The sequence below is a fragment of the Acanthisitta chloris genome, unplaced genomic scaffold, assembly GCF_000695815.1.
Source record: "Acanthisitta chloris isolate BGI_N310 unplaced genomic scaffold, ASM69581v1 scaffold11230, whole genome shotgun sequence".
Lineage (NCBI taxonomy): Eukaryota > Metazoa > Chordata > Aves > Passeriformes > Acanthisittidae > Acanthisitta > Acanthisitta chloris.
The window spans coordinates 59,045-85,380 of NW_008653389.1; the positions used below are offsets into that span (position 1 = coordinate 59,045).

General features: G+C 44.4%; 2 protein-coding genes across 4 annotated transcripts in view; one reads left to right on the forward strand and one right to left on the reverse strand.

Moving 5' to 3' along the window:
• The window catches only part of CTNNA1 (catenin (cadherin-associated protein), alpha 1, 102kDa), a 102,503-nt gene that overhangs the window by 42,185 nt on the left and 33,982 nt on the right, over positions 1-26,336 (forward strand). For all 3 annotated transcript variants that reach the window (XM_009080773.1, XM_009080783.1, XM_009080791.1), the window contains 2 exons: positions 10,729-10,809; positions 11,595-11,747. In XM_009080773.1, coding sequence (XP_009079021.1) covers positions 10,729-10,809; positions 11,595-11,747 — 234 coding nt within the window. The remainder of the gene's footprint in view (positions 1-10,728; positions 10,810-11,594; positions 11,748-26,336) is intronic.
• LRRTM2 (leucine rich repeat transmembrane neuronal 2) lies at positions 664-3,031 on the reverse strand. Its single transcript, XM_009080762.1, has 2 exons — positions 2,615-3,031; positions 664-2,279 (listed from the first exon to the last, which is right to left on the reverse strand). The coding sequence occupies exons 1-2, from the start codon at positions 2,616-2,618 to the stop codon at positions 739-741; spliced, it is 1,545 nt and encodes a 514-aa protein (XP_009079010.1). The 5' UTR covers positions 2,619-3,031; the 3' UTR covers positions 664-738.

Consider the following 26,336-nt stretch of genomic DNA (forward strand, 5'->3'; position numbering starts at 1 on the left):
AGGGAGGGGAGGGTGTGTGTGCCCATGTACATGTGCCTATCCTGTCTGTGTGTGCCCATGTGAACTGCTCCTCTCTGTGCCTGCTGTCCGTTTCAGCAAGCAAACTGTGAATATGCAGATAGCAAAACTGTATTTAAAATTAATTCACCATCCCCTAATGCACTGAAATCCCCACCTGGACCTTTGTTGTTCTTATTTTTTTTTTCCCTCTCCTCTTTTACTGGAGTGAAATTATCAGAGGAGGAAGATCTTCCTCCCCGGCTGCCTTTAGAGTGCCTGGAGCCAGCTGCAGTGTTTGGGATCCTCCAGCTACAGTGGAACAAATGTGGTATACATTCCCCCCCAGATCCCTGTACAGATATCCAGTGTCCTTCCCCTCGAACTGCTTGCATTAGAAAAAGTAGAATATGGAGACTCGGGCATAAATGTTTACACACAGTCATATAATTACATAACATGAAACATTTTACATAGTTTGAGGTGAGCATCTCTTTATACTTTTAAACATTAGGAGTGCAAGTTTTATGTAATCATTGCTTCTTTAACACTGAAAATATTATGGATTTATTTTTTAAAAAACTTAAAAATACTGCACCACTCCATAAACAATATTTCCATTAATAAGCTTGGAAAATTAGGCTTTATGTCAACATTTGTAAAAATTAGAATCTGATGTAGGTCCCCTACAATTTTAAAATAGGTTACTTATCTGATTTACTTTGTGATGGGCTGTGGGTATTATACTTCACATTCTTTATAGGGCAGCTGCTGGCACTTGCACTGTCCATAGCCATTGATGATGATGAAGGGTCCTTCGTGGGTGGGTTCATATTCATTATAGGGTCCTTGGTCTGACATATTGGCCATATGCAGCCGTGTTTGGGATCGGAGCTGCCTGTGATTTTGAATCATTGAGCACTGCCTAATTCTTCGTAATGTGGGAGGGCAGCACTTCCTGGAGATGAACACTATAAAAATGATAAAAAAGAAAGAAAACAATAAAGCCATTGTTCCAGTAATTACCCTCTGAGTGAAGATGGCATTGTTTGGCTCCGGGAAATGTTCTTCGGTGGTAACAACCATGCCTGCCGTAGTTGGAATCTCTTTGTCTCCGGTATGGAAATGAGAAGAGCTTATTGTGTACTCAGTAGTTGGATCTGTGTACGTTGTAGCCACGGGTGTAACAACAGTGGATAAATTCCAGCAAAGCTGAAAGCCATACACTGCATCCAGAATATCCTCTCCTTGGGTGTGGTCGGGGCTGTGGCAGAGGATGGAGTGCTCCCACCGACCTTGGAAGTCACTCAACCATGTGGCCAAGGCGCAGATCTTTGGGCTGCATTCCCATAGATTGCCGGAGAGGCCCACGGTGGTGAGGGATGTCAGTGAACTTAGGATCTTGGAGTCCAGAGTGGTGAGCTTGTTGTTATCCATGAGAAGAGTTTTAAGGTTAGGCATAGTTTCAAAGACGGTTAGGTCGATGGCTTTGATTTCGTTCCCAGTTAAATCGAGCTTTGCTAAGGTGCCCCAGGTCCACTCCATCCCACACGTCAAGTTGCTAATTTTGTTCCACTGCAAGAAGAGCGTGTGCAGGCTGCTCAGCCGGAGGAAGTGAGCAAAATTAATCTTTGTCAGCTGGTTGTGCTCTAGGTGAAGCTCCCTCAGCTTGATTAATCCTGCAAATCCATTGCGAGCCAAACTTCGCAAGCGGTTTGTGCTCAAATCCAGGAATTCCAGGCTACGACAGTCCCAGAACAGGCGGACCGGGATGGTCCGCAGGGAGTTGGATCGCAAGTGCAAGGTCTGTAGCTTGCGAAGGCCGTAGAAGAGCTCGGGGTGCAGAGAGGATAACTGATTAAAAGAGAGGTCCAAATTCTGCAGGTTAAGCAGCTGGCTAAAAGTTGTGTTTGGCAAATGAAAGATTTTGTTGGAACTTAAGACTAATTCCTTAAGTTTATACAGTCCTTGAAAAGAATCTTCTCTGACTGTTGCAATTTGATTATGATCTAAGTGAAGCCAAGTAAGTTGACTGAAGCTTGCAAATTGATCCCTTTCAAGTTCAGAAATATAATTGTGCCTCAGTGACAAACCTAGCGAGCCCTTTTCAGTGGTGTTTGGCACTGAGTGAAACCCCTGAGAGTCACAGTAAAAGAGCAGCTTCTCACAGCGACATTTTGGTGGACAAGCCATGCCCAAGGCAGGCAGCATTTTTAAAACCATACTCATTGCATATAGTGCTGCCAGCATACGAGCCCCTAATGGCCACTTGAAATGTAAGCCTGCAGAATATAATTTAGGAAAACAACAAGATAGGATAGCCTTATCAGTACACTTGGAACATCACAGTGGAAGATTTCACTGCAGATAACATTGCCATGCATTTCCAATAAGCTAATTCTAAATGCAAGAAACAACTTACTACAAAAAACCGAATACTGGACATTACACTTAGGTGGAGGCTCTATCTTGGTTACAGAGCATTACAGTGGCACTACAGGAAAATATCCTTTTCACAAAAGTTCAGTGCCAAGCAATCGGCTTTAGCATGTAACTGCTGCTTTAGAGCAGAGCCCGTCATTCATTATACAGGGAACAGAGAAACGCAGGAACTTACCCATTCTTTTGAGTACATTGGAGGGTGCATTCAGTCGTAGTTTGAGACTCAACGCTGTGAGTCTGGGAAAGGCTCTAATGTGAGACAGCCTTGAATAATTGACTGGGTTTAGTGTCCTTTGATATTAGTGCAAAATCAAATCCACGATGCTGTCTTGGAATATTCCTTTTGAAATCACTGCTTTGATCTCCTCTGACAGGTCTGCAATTTTAAAATCTTAATACAAGTTTTCGTCCTCCGTGGCTGCTCGGCTGGTTAATTGAAGCTCACGTTTTCCTTTTCTGCAGCTGTGTCTTCCTTTAGTCCTAACTTGTTGATGGCAGATGGGTGGCTGATTGCTGAGAGAAGCTCCTGTAGTAGCATGAGTGCATTTACTGAAAAGCTTTTCAGGGAAGCAGTACAAGAATGGATTTGCTTATGCACTGCGACCACACAGGGCTCTATATAGGCTGACGTCACCTGGTGACGTTCCTTTTGTTTGGGTTTTCCAGAAGCTTTGCTGTTTTAAAGCATTGTGGTGCATACTGTGATCGTGTTAAAGACCACTGATGGGGGGAGCGGAAATCCAGCTGCAGGAGCCCTTCGTCCCCATGATAGAGGAGCAGGAAGGACGTGCAGCACCCCCCACATCTGCTGGCTGCATTCAGCTGGGGTTAAAAGCAGCGCAGAGCTGCGGGTGGAAGTGCCTGAGCGCTGGCTGCTCCCAGTTTTCTGCTAAATATCCCTGCATAAAAGCAACTTCTAGATGCAAAATTGCGCAGGATTTGAATAGACGATGCTGGTCAGCACTGTCTTTCATGGAGGTGAGAGGGACTGGGCAGCTTAAAGCTCCGTGTGAAAACTGTGTGCACCTGTGGTCCCTGCACAAGTGGCAGAGAGCAGTTGTGTAGCTGGAGGTGGTGTGTCTGGGAGTACAGCGCACAGCCCCAGGGCAGGAGACAAGAGTGAGTGCTTCAGGTGAGGAGAAATTTCTGGAAAAAGCGAAAAATGCATTAGGGAACAGGAGAAAACTTAATTAGAATCCAGCTTGAGAGTGCACAGTTATGAAACTAGAAATTTTTTTTTTCCTCTCAAATGGTGGCTTTTGTGTTTGCTTTTTTCCTGGGGAATGGAGTGCAGTAGAGGAAATGGTGTGGCTGGCATTCACAATCAGGGCTCGGAGCAGTATGAGGGCTTCCTTGTGGTCACTCACTACGTCTTGCTGCAGTGTGTCCCCTGCAAAAGGAGGGACACTGCTTCCATTAGCATCTGCCTGCAGGGTAGGTCCCTAACAGCCTTCCTGTGGGTTTTGGCGTGGTAGAGATTTGCATTTGCAGGAGCAGTGACCCTGCAGAGCTGTGTGTGCTGGTACAGCCCAGCTGGGCTCTGGCCAGAGCATGCACACACAGCGAGGAAAAGGAATATGGGCTGTTATGGCTGCTTGCTCTAAAAGTTCATTGTCCCCTTATTCTGAGCAGCGTCTTCTCTGGGACAACTGGTACTGAAAGATAAATGAAGAGATTCGACTGAAACTTTTCTAGGCTTTTAGGATTTTATGTGTGCATGTGCAGGAAAGCCTTCAAAGCAACTGCTCTGGTCTGGGCTCGATGTGGATGAGGCAGGGGGTTGCTAGCTTCCTGTTCCAGGCAGCTTGGATATTTCACCTTGAAATATAAAGCAATAATGCAGTAGGAGGCACTTGAAAATGTTTGCTGCATAGCCTATCACCTCTGACCTCCAAGATATGAAATGAGCCAAGAGTAACAAACTTCCCATGCTGATGGAGGAAGATGATGAATTGTGTCAAAAGACAGTTTGAAAAAAAAATGACTGTTCACCTTTGTTGTTAAATGTTGGTTCCTCACTTTGGTTCCTTAGAGGTACTTGCTTAAACTAAGACTTACTGTTTTCTGCCTGCTTCTCCCTTGGCTGTCCCATGGCAGTATGGTACCACTGCCCATAGTGCTCTCTTTCTGGGGTGGGCACACTCAAGGGAAACGCCGAGTGGAAGGTAAAGGGATGGAGAAAGTGAACTCTTTAATGACACAGAAAAAGAAAACCTCAGACTCACCCGAAAAAGCCTAAAACAAAACAAATAAACCCTCCCCCGAACTCATCAGCAGAGTAACTGTATTTAATGATTAAGAAAATTAAGAAACGTTAAATAAATTTCTTGCACTGCTCTGCCATAGTAAATGTTTTCACATTTGCTCTAGGGTGAAAGAAATGCATGCAAAGAAATTACGTAAACCTATTTAAAGAGTTTCTTCGTGTGTAATGTTCAGTGCACAAAGAGCACAGGAGCTGGGAGCCAGGCTCAGCTGCCAGCTGTCCGGCGGAACATGGCTCCGCAGGAACACGGCTCCGCAGGAACACGGCTCCGCAGGACCTGCGGCCGAGCTTCTCTGAACGGCTCAGCTGTGCAACGGCCCCGTCCACAGTGTTGATTGGAATTATAATAACATTTCAGTATGTTAACATAGCATGTAACAGCAGCATTCCAAAGGGTGTCAGCTGTTACCCCTCTCCGGCGCTGCTTCTGTTCTCTAGTACCAGGAGACTGAAATTAGGTGTCATTGGAAGCATTTTACTTTTTTGCATCAGGATCTGTTGGTAGGTTCCTCCCACATTAAGGTTGTGTAATTTGGCATAGAGTTGGGAGTTAATGTTCAAACACGGTGAGTTGTTTCCATTCTGAAGCTCTCCATTCTTTGGCCCTTAACCAAACAAGGGCTATTTAGCACCTTGCCAGTGAGACTCCTGTTTAGGAAACTGTTAACCCAAACTTTATGGGAGCTTTTCTTAGCAAAACATGTTTTTATGTGCACTTGCTGTGAAATAACAGTTACTACCACAAGTGTGCATCTGATTCTCCCAAGTCTGGAACTCTGTGGTAATATTCACGTTGTTCCTTGGGAGCTGCCTGGGGTGTCAAGGTGTCACAGGCTGGGAATAAACCCCAGCTGCCCAGGAAATTCACGCAAATGCATTTCTTCTGAGTCTGGAAACTCACTTGCCTGCCAAGGAAAACCACATCTGAGTGCCATCTGGGGACTGCTGCCACAACGGGAGGTTCAGCGTGGCGGTCTGAACTGTTACCTGCAGTGTCGAGAGGGAAATCGGCGTGTCTGCCTCAGGAATAAGCTTGCTAGGACCAGATAACCCTTTCGGGGGGCTTCTCACTTACCCCACTGCTGGAGCAGCAGCAGAGCTGGTTTTACTGCTAAACCCATGCGCTGGAAAAGTAGAATTGCACCCTGAGGCTAGCGTTGTCATTTAGTTAGGCTGACATCTTGTGGAAGCCTTCCTAGTGTATTAAGAACAACAAATAAGCTAATTTTACTTGATGTAGATGTGAGCTTCGTGGCTTTGCTGTGGGCCTGGAGGATGCAAGTCCTGGAGCTGCAGGTGTGACTGTGGTGCCCAGGATGCACAGCCACGTGTGTGGCACCATGAGAGCAGCCAGCTCACTCCTCTGCCCGAAGGAGCGGTTAAGTTTTTGCTGGATGTCAGCACATCAGGGACCACTGGAGTATTTTCTGCTTTTTTGCTAGAGGATAGCCTTCGGTGCTGTGTCACAGGACTGTGAGGTGCAGGAGGAGAGCAGAACGTGTGGCTGTGCCATTGCCATGTGCCTTCTGTTGCACAGATGTGCTACCATGGAGAAGCGGGCACAGGAGAAAAAGGCATGTCCAAGGTGATCCAGCAGCAGCAGGCCTGTCTGATGCTTCAGGCTGGCTGCAGAGGCCCTTCAGGGAAGGATGGTGGGAGGGATGGGATAGGGCATCGTGAATTGTCTTCCTGGGAGCAAAGGACACTTGTGTGGCAGCATAGTGTGGTGGCTGTCACCTGCCTGTCTGGCAGCTCTCTGCATCTGACACTGGTTCATGTTTTAATTCCTCTTTGTACCAGGGTGAGTGTAGGAGTTAACCTTGAGTGCTGAGGGGAGCATGGGGCTGCCGTGGGTGTAGCCTGGCCGTGGGGAGGGATGCCAGGGTGGGAGCAGCGTGACGTGGCACCGCGGGCGTGTTTATTCTCGTTCAGGTTCTGGCTGAGCCCTAGAAGGTGCCTTGCAGCCCCCATGCTCTGCTGAGCCGTGGTCTCACCGAGGTCATCACCTGCCTGTAGCAAACCAGTGCATAGTCCTGCTTCCTCAACTGCAGACCTCAGATGTGAAAACACTGCTGAAATTCACGTGTCATACTTCACTGCTCACCCTTCCAGGCCTTGAGTCAGCGCTGTTATATCTGGAACTAGTTTGCAGCCCTGCTGTCATGGTAATGGAGGGGTGTGGATGCTTATCATCTGTAGATGTGGAATTAGGCTAGGTGGCAAGGCAAAACCAAGCATGAGACAAAATGCACGTGGGCACTGAACCTCCTGCCTCCCCGTGAAGAAGGGCTCTGTGGTGGCCTGCTGACATCCCACTGCCTCTGCCTGCCCAGAGAAAAGTGTGCCAGGCACTCATTTCTCCTGTATTAAACGCTGTCATCATGGTGCTGCCTGTTGTACAGACAGGCTGAAGACCTGAAGCAGAAACCTTTCTGCAAACCACGTTTTTTTAGCTAATTATGTGGTGGCTGGCAGGTGGGACAGTGGTGGCTCTCAGTCAGGCAGCAGTGTCACATCTGGCCTGCACCTGGGTGCTGGTTCAGGGAGGAGGGATGCTAGGCTCTGCAGGAATGGTGTGGGGGTTGGTGCTGGGCTGAAGGCACTGTCTCTCTCAATAGCTCTGCAGGCCTAGCTTAACCCAAACTGATGATGAACCTTTGAGATTAACAATGGAAGGTTTTGGTATGTAGCTACAAAACCGTGGCTTTGAGTAACGTGTTGCAGTACATGTGCTGCTGATCCCAGTGGCATGCACTGCCACCCCTGTGCTCTGGGAGCTTTATAGATTGGTTGAGGTTGGATTTTTCTGTGGCAGTAGGAAAAACTCGGTTCTGTGTTTTGTTTAATTCAGATGGCATGCCTACAAAGGGGATGCTTTGTGACAGAGATGGTGATTCCACTTACCTCCCTGTATACAAATCCCCTTTCTTTGCCTTTAGCTGTTAAAACAAACTCTTCTAGGGGTGGCCATGGGAGCTGGGGGTGCAGGGATTTGCCTGGGAATGCTTGTCTTGCTCTCCAAGCAGGGCAGCAGTGGTGGAGGAAGAGCAGAGATTATGGGGTGTGGGGAAATGGGCAACTTTTAACACCAATTCTATAGTTTTTGATAAAAATACGATTTATTTTAAAGTAAATTTGCACTGTGGCTGAATTTATTATCCATGATACTGGACAGAGCTTGATATTATACTGCAGAATGATTGACATGGTCACCATGACCCTGTTAAATCTACTGAATTTATTAGCTGCTCTCTGACTGCAGAGCTTGTGGTTCTCTCAGCAGTGTTCTGTGCTGAATATCTCAAAATCCTATTAGGAATCTGAATATTCAGGCTTTGCTATTGTGAGTCCTCCTAATCCTGTGAATAGGAGAAGCTGATAGCTGGGTTGCGTTGTGCCACCGGGTCATTAGCTGACTCCTTGGTGAAGGGGTAGGCTGGAAATGAGGACCAGTTTTTTAATGGTAAGGCTAATTGATTAGTGGAAGAAGTAAGCCAGAAGTGCTAAACTGCCTTTTAAACATGATTTGTTACTTGAGAGAGGGACACCAGTTCAAACAGGATATGTTGAGTTGTCAGGTGGAATCCATGGGTAAAATTCACAGGGTGTGTGGGATCCTGAACAAAGTGACTGTTATGGTCAGGGGTGGTCTTCAATGTGTTTCTGTGCCCAGGAAGGTTTGTGCTGCCGCAGGCTGTGTAGGTCTTCATGTGCAGCCATGGTCCCACTAGCTGCCTCCACTTGGACCTAACGGGGTTTGATTGGTCCCACAGTTAGTGTTTATGTCTCATTTTATGCAATAGAAAGGTCAAGAAACTTCAGCTGGGCAAAACCTGACATTCTTGTCTCCAGGCCAGGACCTTGGTTGGAATTGGCTGTGATGGTTTAGGATGTCAATGACAACAGGGTCTCTGTTGCCACCGAGGTGTGAGCATCCAGCATGTCTGTGCTGTGTTGCCCCTCTCACCAGCCCTAACAAAGGACTTCTAGCTCTATGTGCTAAGTCAACTAATCACCACAGCTAAATTAGCAGGATATTTTATCCTGCAGCCTTCCAGAGGAAACTGGTCATGCTTTTGACAAGCTTCTGTACTAAAACCTGAATGCCAACAAGGTGGAAATAAACTGGAGCTGCCTTCCTAAAATCTAATGGAGTTAGATTATAGAACTCTTTCTGCACTGATATGTGATGTGGTTTCATAGGGACGGACCAGCAGTCTGAAATCGGTGCTGCACAGGCTGTGACGTGCTTTTTGGGGTGTTTTACATAGTGGTCTCATGCACTGAATGTCCATTAGTGGAAGCCATCTCTTGGTTTTCCTCTCATCCGAAAGGCATCTGGTGCTGTGCACCGAGTCTGTTGCAGGCTGTGAAGCCAGGGACAGCAAAGAGGAATTGATGGGTGGCCTCACTTCAAATGCCTGCTCCTGCTTCATGTTAAAATGGTAATGTAGGGGCACCCAGGGAGAAGTAAAATGGCACTTCTTGGAACAGCTGAATGTTTGGCTTTCTACATAATAGATGAGTATATATCTTTTATCCAGAGATGTTCCAGGAAAAAAAAATCCCACATGTACAGCAAGGTGTGCCATGGGTTTAGTAAAATTGTCATGTTGCTGTGGATGAACTGGTGTGAAACATCAGGAAGAGCAAGCAGCTGCTTTGGCAAGTTGATGTCTGGGAGCAGCTTGTGGCTGGGGTAGTACCTGGGGGCAGGTTTCAAATTTGTGAGTGAATGGCCCTGTGCCCTCTTTAGGCACTGCCACCAGCCACCCGAGCTGCAGTTTTGGGCTCAGCCATCGTATCCAGGGCAGGCTGAATGGGGACTTTCCAGCCCTGACTGTGTCTTGGTTTTCATGTCCTCCAAGCACAGAAACTGCAAACTGTTGGGTAAATAAGTAGCATTAATCTTCACTTTATTTAGAGACTTCAACTTTGATTTTTGAATGTGGAACGAGAAACAGGCCACTGCTGGGTCTGCCAAAGGCTGTGACATCATCAGAACGAGTTCCTGGGTTTAATTTCAGTCACATTTCAGTTACCTTTTGTGCTGACAATCAAATCACTTGATCGGGGAGGTGACAAATCTTCAATAATTCATTAAACTCTAATGACATTACAACATCCTAATCCACCTCCCATTTTTTATTTCTGCTATGGTGTGGACTTGATGATTTTAGATTCAAGGCTGCTCATCCAGATATTTCAAACCAGCCTGTCACCTGGAGAATTGATACCTGGCATACCCTCACTGCAGTGCTGCTAAGTGGGTTTTCTTCTCAACTGGATAATTATATTGATTGTGGCTTAGAACTAAAGAAATTGGATTGTGGTTGCTTAAAATGTGTTTGGAAACTCTAATATAAGATAGATTATACAGAAAAAACTCCCAGCAAAACCAGACCACCATTGTCTTATCTAACACTCTTGACTTGATACAAGCAAGGATATTTTTTACCTAGTGTGTGATGGCAAAACTGCCACTGCTATTTGGCCCCTTGCCCTCTCTCGCAACAGGGCTCATGCGAAATGTGCTGTATCAAACCTTGACTCAATCCATCTCTCTATGGGTGGGCCTGGAGACTTAACTTGAAGTGTTGGTATTCTTACCTAGCAAGTGTTTTGTAAGATTTTTACTTTTGACTTTGGGCTTTTGCCTGCCTGCTCAAGTGCTGTGTGATCTCATTGGTGAGGGTGTGTAGGAAGCGCTGCTGTCCTGCCCAAGCCAGCCAGGCAGAGACTTGTCAGGGAGGTGGAGACTCTTCTTCCAGTGTGCTTGATCACTTTGAAAACCAAAACAAAGTCAAGAAAGAAGCTGACAATATACTTGAAATTAATAATACTGATTTTACTTGGAGACCCTGAATCACAGAATCCTAGAATTGACCGGGTTGGAAAAGACCTCAAAGATCATCAAGTCCAACCCTGCCTTGGTTACTAGACCATGGCACGAAGTGCCACATCCAGTCTCATCTTGAAAACTGCCAGGGACGCTGTTTATCTCTTTGTCTCTTGTTTTGCAGGCTGGACGCAAGGAAAGAAGTGATGCCCTGAACTCTGCCATTGATAAAATGACCAAAAAGACCAGAGACCTACGTAGACAGGTAATTCATGTATGGAGTTGGTACTTGTTGAGGCAAACGAGTGCATTTCTGCATGTTTCCTCCCTTGGAAGTGTTACCTGTGGACGTGTTTCTAGTGGGCAGTGGGCTTGTCTGCTTGTTGATAGTGAATTAAAAGCTAGAAGCCTCCAGTGTGTGGTTCAGAGGGAAGCATGGGGTGGGAATGTAGTCGCCTGCTAACTGTGTAGTAAAGATGTTGGATTCTTAATCATCCTCTTAGCAAGAGAGATCAAAAAACCAACTTCCACCATATGGATTTTGAACATAATCAGGTATGTTTTAAGATTCTGATGGTGTTCATCTCAACCTATTTTATTTGAGGACTGTATTTATGTAGCATCAACCTTTTTTCTGTTTGGTTTTAAAGCAATAAAAACACCCCTTTTCAAGTAAATGTGATTATAGATCAAGTTTGTTGAAAAATGTTTTCATTCTAGTAGGAAAAAAAAGTTAAATCAGCATGTTGTTTAATCAGCTGAGGGAAAGCAGCAAATTTGCTCAGACAAAACCAATATGAGCTGCTAAATCAATATTTGTGACCAAACTGGTGACTTGCACTTCTATAACTAATTCATTTTTTTTAAGGTGATTTAATTTAAGTTGAGGCAAAAGTGTATGGACAAGACTTAGTGCATGGAAAGCCTTGGTCACACAAAGGGAAAAGGATCAATGACAAAAGTAGTTTAAGCTTTACATGTTAATACAGTAAAAGGCAAACAGCAGTGGAATGAACTGAAGAATAACTCATTCTTTTATTTTCATTTTAGCTCCGCAAAGCTGTTATGGACCATGTATCAGACTCCTTTCTGGAAACAAATGTTCCACTTTTGGTATTGATTGAAGCTGCCAAGAATGGGAATGAAAAAGAAGTTAAAGAATATGCCCAGGTTTTCCGTGAACACGCCAACAAATTGATAGAGGTAAGATGGTACCAATTAAAACGAAGTTGTTGCTAGTTAAATTAAGGCAAGAATAGGCAAAAGACGTTTTTCCATTCTGCTGAAACACGTAGCAAATTCTGTAATCACTTTGTTTTTGAAATTTTATTTGAATTAATTTACATACAATTTAATATTTAATTCAGAATGTAAACTTATAAAATGCAGCTGTTAAATAATCCATGTGGCTGTATGTATTATAAAATGTGAGTATATGATATAGGTAACTTGTTTTGCTCCTTGTTGGAGGTGGTGATTTGGAGTAAGGAAGACCATGGCACAGCTGTCCTGCTGGACAGTTTGACCTGTTGCTCTGAAGCCTGGAGGTTTCTTCTTTACAGTCAAATCCCACTGAATATAAACAGGCCTTATGTGAAGACCTTTAGAATGAAGACCTGCTTGTGTGCGTGTAAAGTATAAACAACAGGCAAACAAAAAACTTGGAACAGCAAAACTGATCCCTGCCACCTATTTCTAATGAAAACCCAAATGCTCTGCAGGTCAAACTTCTAATCGGTGGGAAAGCCAGGTTAAATGGGACCAACCTGTCTTAGCTAGAATTTCATAATCGTTAAGGTCAGAAAAGACATCCAAGACCATTTGAGCCCAACCTGTTTCCCATTGCTACCTTGTCAACTAGACTAGAGCACTAAGTGCCATGTCCAGTCATTTCTTGAACACCTCCAGGAATGGTGACTCCACCACCTCCCCGGGCAGCCCCTTCCAATGCCTGACAGCCCTTTCCATGGAGAAGTTTTTTCTGATGTCCACCTGAACCTCCCTTGGCACATCTTGAGGCCATTTCCTGTCCTCCTGTCACTTGTTATCTGGGAGAAGAAGCTGACCTTCACCTGGCTGCAGCTTCCTGTTGAGGAGTTGCATTAAAGGTCGTTAGTCTCCTGTGAAAGGAAGCGGATTTCCCAAGGTGGTGTTTCTACAGAGAACAGCAGCAGCTCATGCCCTGGGTTCGTGGGCATGTCTCAGGAAGCACAGCCTCTTGCCTCTGTGTTCGTGTGAGAGTTCTGTGCCAGTTGATGCTAAATGGCAAAGAGCAAACAGCTGTAAGTATTGTTGAAGAAACATGCAACTAGGAATAAGCTTCAAAATCTCCTCCTGTGCTCTTCGGTATGCAGCCACTCCCTGAGAACAGTCCCAGGCTGGTTTGTGCATTTTTGCTCTCAGTATCTCTGTGTTTGATAATGGAGCCCATGTGTCCTCTAGGCTCATGGGGAATACTTTAACACAGCTTGGCAGATTTAAATTCCTCAAGAGCAAGACTTACTGGACATCAGTAAAAGTAGTTTATGAATCTTGTACAATATATATTACTCACTTTGTTTAAAGCCTTGGGAACTCCAAGTGCAGTGAGCAACTGGCCCAAAGTCTGGGATGCATGATGCTAGTGCAGCTCTTCAGAGCTGTTGTCTGAGCAAGGAAAATGTTTAATTCTTTGAAGGCATCTGTTCTTCACTTCTGGCCTGTTGCATTTCAGTGCTGCCTTCATAGAGCTTCAAAGTCATACTAATCTAAATTGTAAGTAACTAATGTTGTTCTGCAGAGCAGCATGGGGTAGGCAGTGCCGCTTTGCCCTGCCTTGGAAGCAGGATACAGCCCTGGGAACACTTCGAAGTGGGTTTGGTTTAAAGCCTCCATTCTTCGTGTTGCAAGCCTAATTTATATAGAAAATTATTTTTAGGGCTTGTTTACTGGAGAAGTTGCTTGTCATAACAATAGCAGTGCCAGTTCTGCCAGAGTTCTGCCACCTCCTCAGGGGTTGTGTGGTGTCCACACGTGAAGTTTATTGCCGTAATTACGAAGGAGTAGTTGTGTTGCTCTGTCCATGAGCTTCTCTCCCACCCTTGCCAGATTAGCCCTTGCTCGCTGTTCCCTCAGCAGATGTGCTACCTGAGCAGCCACAGTGCCTGTCCTCGCTGGCATGTGAGAGCTGTTTGCACTGACCTTACCTGGTGTGCAGATGCCAAGCTGCAAAGGAGTTTTACAGAGCTCTGTAAAGCCAGACAATCTTGTCTTTCAAGAAAGACTATTCCCCTGAAAGTATACATTCAACAATATTTTTAACTGACATCAAAAGATTCTGCTGAAATGATATGCTGCTACAACAGTTTTTTGAAGGCTTGCTTATTGCTTTTGCTGTCTGAAATGTAATGGTGGCTATAGAGTAGCATGATCTTGATGGCTTATAAACCTCTTCCCTAAATGGAGATGGATTAATAGATAGCTTAGCTTCAACAGAAAGGGAATAATACTCCTGCACAGCCCATGTCCTTAGGGGCTGGAGAACCACTGTGGAGTCATATGCCATGTTAGATTTACTCTGGAGGGAGACAGGTTGGGGTGGGTTACACTTAGAGTGTCTCAGTGTGCCTCTGCCAGAATGGAGAAGGATGTTTGCAATTTCCTATATGATTCTACTTTTGGGCAGAAAACTTGGCTGCAGGTATCCAGAGAAACGACAAAAGATTGTGTAAGAGTAGAAACAGAAGATGTTACACTGGGTGAGATGAGAAGTGATTGCTTCCACCTGCTTTCAGTGGGATAAGTATGCCAGGGAGCTTATTGTAACTACCCTCAGAAGTGCTGCAGAGTGATTGAAGACATCAAATGTGACAGAGCAGCTGCAGCACAGAATGGAGCTGTGTTGTGTATCATGCCCTGATTGACAGGCTCCTGTGTTTGAGACGTAGAGGAGAACATGTCCTTCCCTTTATCGCTGAGCAAGGGGAAAAAAAACCCATGAGAGACCTGCTCTGCACTAGGGAACTTGACACATCCCCCTCTGGATTTGTGAAAGGTTTTACATCTTGGGTTGAGTACCCCTTTGTCCTGTGATCTGGAGGAGCCAGTGCTGCTTTCCACCAGCCACTGAGATATATATACCGAGATAAAAATATATATACATCTGTCTGTCTGTCTATCTATCTATCTATCTATCTGTTTGTTTGTTTGTTTTTATTTTTATTTTTATTTTGAATCTAAGCTGTTGCAGGTGTTAGCCAGCCTAGAGGAGTGGCAGTGCTGGTTCTGCCCTGGGTTAGCACAGACAGTGCTTGCTCCTGCAGTGCAGAAGTGTTTATGGGCCCTCCAAGTACCTATAAAGGGATGCAAGCACATGATTTGGGTGATTTCTTTTTGGAATGTTCCCTTCTTGGCAGCAGAGCCTGCTATGTGGTTCCTAACATCCAGGCAGCCAGATCTGATCAAAAGCTACAATAACCACAAAACTCTGACTTGCCTACTGGGTCTGTATGTTCAAGGGAACCCATACCAAAGCTGTGTCCCAAAGGGCTTCCATCCAATTTGTTTCCCACGTAGTAAAAGACTAACCCTATTATCCTGCCTTTTGAAAACTGAGTAACTAAAATAGTAGAATGAGACTTGTCTCAGTTGAATAATACGTTTCAAAGATAGCTTTCAAAATTGCTCTGTGCTAACAGTCCATTAACTAGCTAGCACTCTGCCTGGGTTTGCTTAAAGCAGTTTAATTCGGGAATTGAGGATCCAATTTAAATGCAGCACACAAGAATAACAGAAAAGACAGGATTTCAGGAACTAACTTAAGAAAAAGTTAAATTCACTTGTGAACTATGAAAGTCTTCCTAATTTGCAGGTTGTGAAGTACGTAGAACCTTCCAGTGGATTTTACGATGCTGGGTGAGGTGAACTTGGCTCTCCAACCTCTAGCTTAGCTCTTGAGTTAAGACAGCTTGGCACAGGGATCCTTAGATTGACTGTTCCTCCCCAGAAGAAACTGTCCTGTGACTTGGTGCTTGTTTTTAATGATGTCACTTAGCAACACGCTGGCTTTTTGTCCATCCCAGTCTTTGAAGAGTGTTTGTGCCCAAGCTGCCTTTGTGCTGCTCCCTGCAGTCACTGCAGGAACACTTCTGCCTGATCTCTGGAGCGGGAGAAAGCCAGGCTTGTTAAGAAGAAACCTTTGCTACACTGTTGAATGCCTTAGAAAAATAAAAGTTAGTTTGTCATTTTGTCACTGTTTATACTGTGTAGTTTGGATGGAAAAGATTTTCAGACCTTAAGAAATTAGGGAGTTAAAAGGTAAATAAGGACAGAGTCCAGGTTAAAATCCTGCAGTAGCTGTTTGCTTGATGAAACTATTTTGGAGAATGTCTTTGGAGTCAGTAGTTCCTTAAAAAGAACAAATAATCTCCTTTTTCTCTGGAACCCAATACTCCTGTGTCAAATGTTTTTCTCAACTTAAATTTTATTTACAAGTCTCTTTCTCAGAGAAATGTTGGTGAGACTAGGGAGGCAAAGCTCTCTGTGGCGTTTCATGAGCATTGATTTTTTATTTCTAATTGCTTTAATTTATTTGAAAAGACTGCTCTGTGCCTTTTTTCAATGCACTGGGCTGTATCTTGCATATGGAGAGGTGATTTTCTCATTTTCAGTGAAAACCCATGAACAGATGCAGACAGCAAATTTATTTGCTTGGAAAAAATCACATTTGGGCACTTGCAGCTATCTGTAGCCTTTGCACTGACATTTCCCCCTTCTGTTGCCCTCACTGTCTAGCCCGATGTCCTGGAGCCATCCTTCAGACCGAGGTCTAAAAATACCCCTCTCCAGGAGACTGAAGCCTTGTACACTTGCTTAATTTTTTGTTGCAATTATCCTGTTTTGCTCAGACTTGAGCCTGTATATTCTTCAGAGAATCTTAACAGCTGCAGGTTTTTTACATGTGAAAGACTTTTAAAAAGATGTGAAGTGGGTAAAACATAGATTGAGTTTAAAATAAAAACTGGGTTTGGGACTAGAGACATGCTGAAGCTTGGCTGTCTTCTGTTCATGAAGTTTAACTTACCTGGGCATGGCAAGTTACCATTCATTACAAACAGAGCATGGAGTGGAGGTATCCAGCAGATCTAAAGTTAGCCTGCTCTGACAAGATTATCCTTTATGTCTGTTAGCCACCTGGTTTCCAGAGTTTCTACAGAGCTTATAAAATCAGCATCTTCAGAGGGAGGAGTGGTCTGGCTTTGCTCATTCTTTAACTACTCTTCCCTCCTGCCTGCCAGTACAGGTATGGATGGGGTATCTTGGGGGAGCAGTGCAGACAAGCACTTGGCACCCGAGTCACATATTGTACACTAATTTACAGAGGAAAAAAGTCTGCAAGCTCATGTTTGTTGTATATTGCTTTTGTTTTTAAGGTAATTGTTTATTGCAGGGGAAATGTCCTTGCACTGTGGTCTGGAGAAGAGAGATAGAGTTAGTCCAGGCTCATTTCCCTTTTAAGGCGGATACCAAAATGAGGAAAATGTCTCTTCCAAGGCACAAGCATGTTTTCTGTCATTTGTCTCTAGATAACCTTGGCAGCAGTTTAAGACAAATGTCTTCAATAAATGACCGGTGTAACTCTAATGTACTCTCTAAGTCTGACACTCTTCAACAACCAGTGCACCTTCCTTGTAAGTTCATTTTATTAGTCAACTAATTAATAAATAAATTAAATCCTACACGTAGAACATGCTTTCCTTACATTCATAAGCAGGAAAGCTACATTTTTCAACAAAACTGGATATACAAATTTAATACATCATACATAAGTAAAGGCAAGTGACCTTTTAGTAGGGTAACTTCTGCTCTTGTAAGGTTATTTTTGAGGCCAATCTTCTAATGCTACACCAAATAATGTATGAAAGGGTCTGTAGAATGCTGCTAGAGATTAAAAATCATGTTGGAAGAGGAAAAAGAGACTTCAGGGTAATCTTTCTGTTCAGATTTCATTGTAAGTACACATGGGGAAGCAAGGCAATCAGTAATCTGACAGTGAAACTGATGGCAGAGACGAAGGGATTGAATCCTCACATATCTGGACCAGCGATCAGGCTGGTGGTGACAATTCTCTGTTTGAAAATCATGGCAGTTAGCTGCTGCTATGTGGAGAAGAAACACTTCTGCCATACCTTTACCACAGGGGCAGTCATCAGGCTGCAAGGCTTTTGAGAGTGAAGGTCTTGGTCTGTACACATGTGGGCCAAGGGAGATGTGAAGTGTTATGAAGATGTGTAGAATTTGGAGGTGAATGAGTTTAGGGTTTGGAAAACTATAATGTGCTTCTATCCCACTAGAAACAGCCCTGTATTTACTCTGTTCTTTCGGAAACAGAAGCTTAACAGTGGCATAAATGGTTTAATTCTTGATACTTAACTGAAAGCCTTGATGCATGTCTGGATTTTCATCATCTTAGTCATTAGCAATATTGGATTATTAGTCAGGTAGTGTCATCAAGGAGTTGCCTGAAATCTGTATAGAGCTCATTACTCTTACTGTTTTGTTGCCTGATTCAGTAGCATAGTGTGCTTACAACTACAGTTACACTTGCCATGAAGAGTTGTCTGAATCACCAAAAACTGGTTTCAAAAGCTAATAATAGGCACCAAGTTGGAAGCCTTTAGTAAGATCATAAGATCACATGCTCTGAGTGATGAGCAAAGTGAGATAGGAAAGAATTGCAATTTCATAGAATTGCAGAATGGTTTGGGTTGGAAGGGACATTAAAGCTTGTCTCATTCCACCCCCTGTCACGGGCAGGAACACCTTCCAGCAGCCCAGGTTGCTCCAAGCCCTGTCCAACCTGGCCCTGAACACTGCCAGGGATGAGGCAGGCCCAGCTTCCCGGGCAACCTGTGCCAGTGCCTCCACACCCTCACAGGGAAGAATTCCTTTCCCATATCCTATCTATCCCTGCCCTGTGGCAGTGTGAAGCCATTCCCCCTTGCCCTGTCATTCAAGGCCCTTGTCCAAACTCCCTCTCCAGTTCTCTTGGGGCTCCTTTAGGCACTGAAAGCATCTCTAAGGTCTCCCTGGAGCCTTCTCTTCCCCACGCTGAAGACACCTGGCTCTCCCAGCCTGTTGCCATTTCTGGTCTGCTAAACGTAGAGACATTTTTAGATGAGGATAACTATTCAGATACTGTCCAAATATCACTGCTAGAAACATTTATTTTAAAGGAAAGCATTTGTGTTGCTAAGAAGCATCTCGGATGAGGATTCACTGTGAAAGTTTTAGCTGAAGCTCAGCTCTACATTACACACCAGCAGTGTCACTGCTGTCATGGTAGCTCAGGTCGACTTGTGTAACTAATGTGTTTTGTGCTTATAACAACATTTTAACACTTTAGCTTGTTTGTTGGAGGAAGGAATAGTTCCTGTGCCAATAGTTACATCTGCTGCCACAGCTGCATTGGCGAGGGGCACAGTGCCCACATAGCACACTGGTGTTCCTTTCCCAGCTCTGCTTTCTCTCAGGTCTGTAGAAAGGATAATTCACCAGTCTGGAAATAAAGGTATTGCTGTACCACTAGCATTTTCCTACTGTGAATATGTTTTATTTCATAGATGTATTAATTCCCTTTAAACACCTCTTCCCCCTCTTTAATTGCAGACTTTCCTGTGGTGAGGAGAGCAGTGTTCTCCCTGCTGCACTAGCTGCTCAGGAAATGGAGCCCAGTTTGATTTGTCATGATGCACAAACTCTGGGTTTGCCCAACTGTGTTTCAACATTTCCCTTCTCTGTGAAACCTTGTAACATGTGGGTTGCACTCTGTTGGAGAAAGACATTTCCTCCAGGCGTGGAAGGAGCTGGCTGGTGTGGAGCGGAGCTTTTGCAGGACAGCTATACCTAGAATGGCACCAGATAGCTGGAGAGGCAGTTTGAGACAGTTCCAGGTAGGGTGTGAGCCAAGTGCAAAGCTGTATTCTTTAACTAAATTTTTAGATGCACAGATACAGCATGTAATGTGAAAGTTGGAAGATTTGATCCCAAAAGAAAGGTGGTTACCCATGAAAACACTAAGCAATTGCCTCAATATTATAGGGAGCAGAAAGTATACAATATATTTATTTTTATACCGTTTACAAGAGCATGTAGCCGAGGGGGAGTGGCTTCACACTGCCAGAGGGTGACAGGGTCAGATGGGATGTTGGGGAGAAATTCTTCGCTGTGAGGGTGCCGAGGCACTGGCACAGGTTGCCCAGAGAAGCTGTGGCTACTCCATCCATGGCAGTGTTCAGAGCCAGGCTGGATAGGGCTTGGAGCAACCTGGGCTAGTGGGAGGTGTTCCTGCCCATGGCAACGTGTGGAACTGGGTGAGCTTTAATGTCCCTTCCAACCCAAACCAGTCTGGGATTCGATGATGCTGTCTCTGATCCCTTTCCTTTTGCTATCACTTGCAGCCTGTTGAAATAAACCCTATAACCCCATTTCTCATTGTCTAAAACTTTTGAATCAAAAATGCTAACCTTTTGCTTGCCGGTTTTGTTCCATCCATCTGAAAATTGCCCTCCTTGTGTTACTACCAGACTTGAAATTAAAACTGGTCTATCTTTCTCGTGATGTTGCAGACCTCTGGAAACAGCAGTCCTCTCATTTTAGTCCTTTGTTCTCCTTGGTGCTTTATGTCTGGAGTCTTTTTGTGACTGCCTTGTTTTATTTAAAGACTTTTACTATTTTAAGTTAATACATTGGGATTCTGTTGCCCACAAGCTCTTGTAAGGTACCTTCTGTGGAACTGCAGCCACATGCAACTACTTGAATCATAAAATCACAAAGCAGTTGACAGCATGACTCCAGTAACTCACTCACAGTCCCTGTGGATTTGATCCGAATTCCTTCTGCATTAAGGAAGTGGAACTGTTTTGTGTAATTCCTAGTTAGCTATGCTTCTGCAAAATGAGGGGTTTATAGGGTTAGAGCTATAACACATCTGTAGCTTTAACACTTCTCCCTCCTGTGGTACTTGTTAGGGCTGAATGTTAAAATGCTCAGATTTGGTTTGAATATTGAGTGTAGTGCACAGGTGAATAAATAAATGTATGGCCTTAGTGAATAATGAAAGCCTTTTTTGAAGAGGGCTGAAGATTACATAATTGACACATCTCTTCTGAGAGTCCTCAGTTGCCATTAGTTTTGCCAGAACAGTTGTTTCTGCAGGTAAATTAATTTCCTGGGCTTTGACCAGCATGCAGGGGCTGGACAGGTTTTTTAATATGGGGGTGGAAGAAATTCAGTGTGCTGTGCTTGAATTTTGTGAGAATATCAGATACATTTTCCCTTAGCAGGCCCTCAGGAGGAAAATGTTTTATAGCTGCCTGTGCATTCTTTTTTTTTGCTTTTAAAATGAGTGAACTGCTTAAAAGTTGAAATTTGCATTCCCAGAGAAATTGTAAAATGAAAAGCAAAAAAAAAAATAGATCAAGAAGCTGAAGTTTTGGAGTTTAATCAGAATGCCAGGAACACCTTTGAAAGCTTGGTTTCTGTGGTGTAGAAATTCCCAAAGTGTCTGTGTACACGTATGTGGGCTTGTTGTTTTTGTGTAAGGGTTTGTGGGCATCAGTTATGAGAAGATGCAGCTTTAATGCTCAGCTGAAAAGTTTTTCAGTGTAAGATAGAAGACTTTTTCTGCAATCCTATTTTTACAGCTGCATGTTCAAGTGAGAATGCTCAGACTCTTACAATTCCATTAGTGTGTGCTGGGTCCTGTGCAGTGATGTATAATCCTGAGTTATAACAATGCTGGGTGGCAGAGGCAGCTCTGACAACGTTAAATTATGCAGCAATAAACACATTACGGAGCCTTCCTAGGGGTGCACCAGCACAGGATGATTGCAGCCAGCACCACTTAAGAGACTTTGCCTACTTGACTTCCTGAAGAAGCTGTCCTTAAAACTTGACTTGTAAACAAGGAAGAAGTCCTGGGTGGTGTTTTTCCAAAGTCAATCCAGGTGCACAACCCAAAGACTTTAAAATACACAGTCATTGTCAGCCTTTGGAATCATTGAAAAGGAAGACTTAAAGTGTTAGAGATTATAGTTCATTCTTTCTGTTGTGTTTTTTGTCTTGCACCAACGTTTCCCCCTTCTGTTGCCCTCACTGTCTAGCCCAATGTCCTGGAGTCAGGAACTGGCAATTTCCTATTCCTTTAATAAAGAATTCTATGTCAAGATTTTTCCTGCTTTAAAAATTAGTAAATTCTGAAGAATCAAAGTTAACTAGAATTTGAGATGGAATCACTCTGTGACAGATGGTATAATATTTTTTTAAATATTGGAGTTACACCTTCTTGCTAATAATATATTCCCAACTGACTCCTTGTCCTGAGGTAGTGTCTGCCTCTCAGAAGGAACTGGTTAAGTAAACCAAAGGCACAGAAACACAGAATTGTTTGGCTTGGAAAAGCTCTCTAAGATACTCGAGTCCAGCCATTCCCCCAGCGCTGCCGAGGCAGCCACTTGCAATCAGTCTCCTCATCCAGGTCATTGATAAAGGTATTAAACAGAGCTGGCCCCAGTACTGAGTTCTGCGAGACACCACTGGTTGCTGACTGGCTGCCAGCTGGAGTTAACCCTCATCACCGTTTCCTGCCCTGTTGCTGATGCTCCAAATCACTAGTGCTCCCTAAGGGCTTCTTTATTAGGTGTGGAGATGCTTGGCTGCTGTTCCTTCAGGTCTTGTCAGCTGCTGTCATGTGAGCTGTGGGCTCCTGGTGGTTCTCCTGGCTCCCCCTCAGGTTCCCCCAGTCTGGGAAACCCACCTGTGGCACTGCTCTGGCGCACTCCACTGCGGATTGGGCTGGCACTGGAGCTGCTTGCATCAAGTCATCTTGCAGTTTGCTGATGTCATGATTAATGCCAATGAGAGCTGATCTTCAACAGTGGATCAGTGCATGAAAGCCTCTTTCCAGATGAGTCTGTCCAGCTGTTTCACTTGGCACTGTTAGTTGGGTTGGTAGGAATGGTTGAGGCTGTGCACTGCTCACAGTACACTGCACTGTGCATTTGTCACTGGGGGAAAATTTAAGCTCATTCATCTAAATAGCAGCAGCTGCGTGGGGTCTGTCCTTCCTTTTGGGGTATATTAAGCTGTCTCTGGGCTGTGGCTGTAGACTCTGAGCTGAGAGAGCCTTGATACTGCAGCGGAAAGCTGCTTTTAGATTGGTCTGTCAGCACTGTGAGAGGTGTCTCTGAGCCTCACCAGTCTGCATTCTCAGGGCGCTCTTCGTTCTCAGTGTATTTTTAACTTTTTTCAAGAGATTGCTCGTTATGCTGATTGCATTATTTGCCATGTTTTGCCTCCTTTGATGCCTGTGCCAGTAGTGCTTATGTAAAGGGACTTGATGATATTAAATGGTAAGAATGAACAAATGCAGCAGAAATTCAATTGCTATTTTGCTCTCAAGCACAAGTGTTTTTCTTTCTAAATCAAGTCTGACCACTTACTATGGCAGCTGCTTTGTTGGAGACATGGAGAAACTTTTTTAATTTACATTTGGTTCAAAGGGAATTTTTGTTCACTGGAGGTACACTATTTATTTAGAAGTTTTGGAAGCATATGATTTCCAAGTGCTCTGCAGGCTTTAAAAGAGTTGATCTTCATCTCAGCTGCAAAATCCAATGGACTGTGTGTACGTGTCAAATAACTGGCCAGCAGTACCCTATGCTCTGTGCAGACAGGGAATTTGAATGCCTTTGTCAGATATCACCCTGGACTTATCGGAGATGAGTTCTTTCAGATACTTTTAAACTCGGTTTGTCAGTCATGCAGGCATCCACCTCAGCTGGTACATGCAGTTTCAGAATTCATGCTATAGAGCATGTGATAATTACTGGCAGTTTAGAATACCTCATTGTAATGTCATTTACAACTTGATTAATTAGTTGACATAGCTCTTCTTAAATTTCAGATTATAAGAGGCTTGTGAGTGGTTTCCAATAGCTTGACAGAGCCTTCCCATGGGTGCAGTAAATGCTGCGTTGCTGTGAATTTACAGCAGCACTCTGAAATATTCTCAGCTTCTGCCACGTCTCTGCTTCGCTCTGATGTTCAGCAAATAGTTTGCTGGGAAGTTTGTGTGCTAATCTGGCAAAGAAACCAACATGCCGGAGTGAGTAGCTCGCTTTGGATGAGTGTGCTGAAATGAAGTGTTGAGCTTTGGAGATGCAGCAGTAGGATGGGATGTGGCAGCCAGCAGTTGGATTGTCTTAAACGGCCAAGACCCTCGGTCAGGGAAGCACACACACTTCTTTCATGAGGGTTGGCAGTCCCAGTCAGGCGATTTCTAAAGAAGAATTGCCATCAGTTGAGTATTCAAAAGAAAAATGACTGTTCAAAAATGACTGTGCAAAAAAGCAAAATTTCATTATACTATGGTGGGGACACTCCATTCTAAACTTCTTTGCCTCTCTGTGTTCAGACAGAGCAGGGTTTCTGTGCGCTTGATTCATCACACTTGGCTTGAGAGACAGCACAACATCTCCAGATATCAGAGAGACTGATTCTGTAGTGCTTCAATGTCGCTTTTATTCAGCACCATCTCAATAGAGCTTTGTGTTCGTCTCACTCCTAGAGATTGTAACTGCTGCTGTGGAGGCAGGAATGGTGGGGAAATATGGACCATAAAAAATATTGGTACACTGGTATTTCTTAAAAATACGACACCATGCTCAAACCAACAGCAAAATCTTTATTTGACTTTTAAATCATGGCTCTGATTGTCTTTTGATTCTTCTGAGCCTCTAAACAAAGGCATGATATACTCCAGCTCACTGTCAACGAGGGATTTAAGGCATGGCAGATACACAGAAAAACCCCAATGTTCAAAATGCAGTCCCTGTGTGACAGGGTGATGTGGAGGGCACAGCTGTGTTACAGGAGTGCCCTGCAGAGGAACTGGGCTGGAGGCTGTGGCACAGCAGAGAGGAGGGAGAAGAGAGCCCTGGCTCAGCTGGGTGATACCAGCGCAGCCGTGCAAAGAACTGAAGACTTACTGCAACTCACTTCTTCACATGTAGGACTTGAATACTGAGACTGAAAGAGAAACTTCAGGAGTAGGACAGTAATAGTCCTGGAAGCTGGCAGAGTTTCCTCTGTTTTGTTGATGCTGCACAGTCTTTCTCTCAACTTCAGTTTGTTTTCCTCCAAATACATGCTGTTGCATCTGTTTCCTTGGTTGTTCCATGCTGGAAACACACCTCTCCTCTTGACTTTCTTGCTTTTTATCCTCAGTAATGTGATTTGGAGCTGGAGGGAGGAAGAGGCCTGTGTGCTTTGCAGTGGAAACTTGCTTTTTGGACCCAAAATTGACAATAGGTTTGATGAAAAATGCTGTTCAAGTGTATTAGCATGTGGTTGATGGTTTGTGGGACAGTAATGTATTCTGTGTGGGAACATCTGTCGTGATGTTGGCTTGAGAGAGGCATGTGGTAATGGTGCAGATACTACTTCAAAATGACTTGTATGTGCTTGCAAAGGATAGTTTAATGAAAGGCAGAATGGAAATTCCCCTGTATTCTATATTCCCCTGTATACAGAAAAGTATCTGGAGAAATCTGGTTTACTGATGTTTCTGAGCAACTGCTGGCTCCTGGTTATGCTTTTACAGCACCTTTACTGAGGGCTGTGCAGGTTGCTCTGCCTCTGGAAGGACAGTACTCAGTGTTCATCTCAGTTCACTTGGTACTATTTTTACGGCTTTCTGTGTTCCAGTGGCTCAGAATAACATGGTTGTCATTCACCTGTCAAGTGAGAAATGTAACTTATTTCAGACTTCCTTCCCCTGAGAGTAGCTCCGATATGAGGAATATCTTCAATTGCTGAAAAAGTCTGTGCTGTCCCTTCCTGCGTGCTCTTAAAGGCAGGTGTTTACAGAGGTCTCTGTTTCAGGCTGACCTAGTTAAGGGTGCTGCTGTGCATCAGGTCAAGGTTGTAGAATAAGGTTTTAAGCATCACAAGGTGCTGTTCAGATTTTGGAGGATTGTGGATGCATCTTCAAGATCCTCTGTACCAGCAAGGGGTTTATTTGATGAATCGCATCATAAATGGAGGGCTGGAGGAGCACCTGCCTGGCTCTGTGGGCTGTGACTGGATCACACACCTGTCTCATGTGGCAGAGCTGTGCTCTGTGCAATGTCTAGCAAACCAGCCTGAGCTTTGCACCACTCCTGCACTGCTTGCGCAAGTGAACTGTTCGATGAGCGTGCAGGTTCTTCTGTGTTGACATGCAGTAGGATATACAAGTGTTTTAAGGAGAAGGAAGCATCCCTACACTTAAGGATGTGATGATATTTAATCCTCAGATCATGGGAGCTGGAATTTTTTCATTGTCTCATTGCTGTTGTCTCACCCAAGCTTTTAAACTGTAACTTCAAGTGTTGCCAATGCTGCTCTTGTACACTGTACTAGAGAGAACTTACCTCATCAGTGGTAGCAGTGATGTCTCTCCTGTTTGACTAGGGGTGAAGGGCTGGACATGCCCCAATGTGCACTGGCAGCCCAGAAACCAACTCGGTGCTGGGCTCATCCCCACAGTGTGGGCAGCAGGTCGGGGGGAGATTCTGCTCCTCTGCTCTGCTCAGGTGAGACCTCACCTGCAGTGCTGCCTCCAGCTCTGAGGTCCCAGCACAGGAAGGACATGGAGCTGTTGGAGAGAGTCCAGAGGAGGCACCAGGATGATTAGGGGGATGGAGCAGCTCTGCTTTGGGGAAAGGCTGAGAGAACTGGAATTCTTCAACCTGGAGAAGAGAAGCTTTGGGG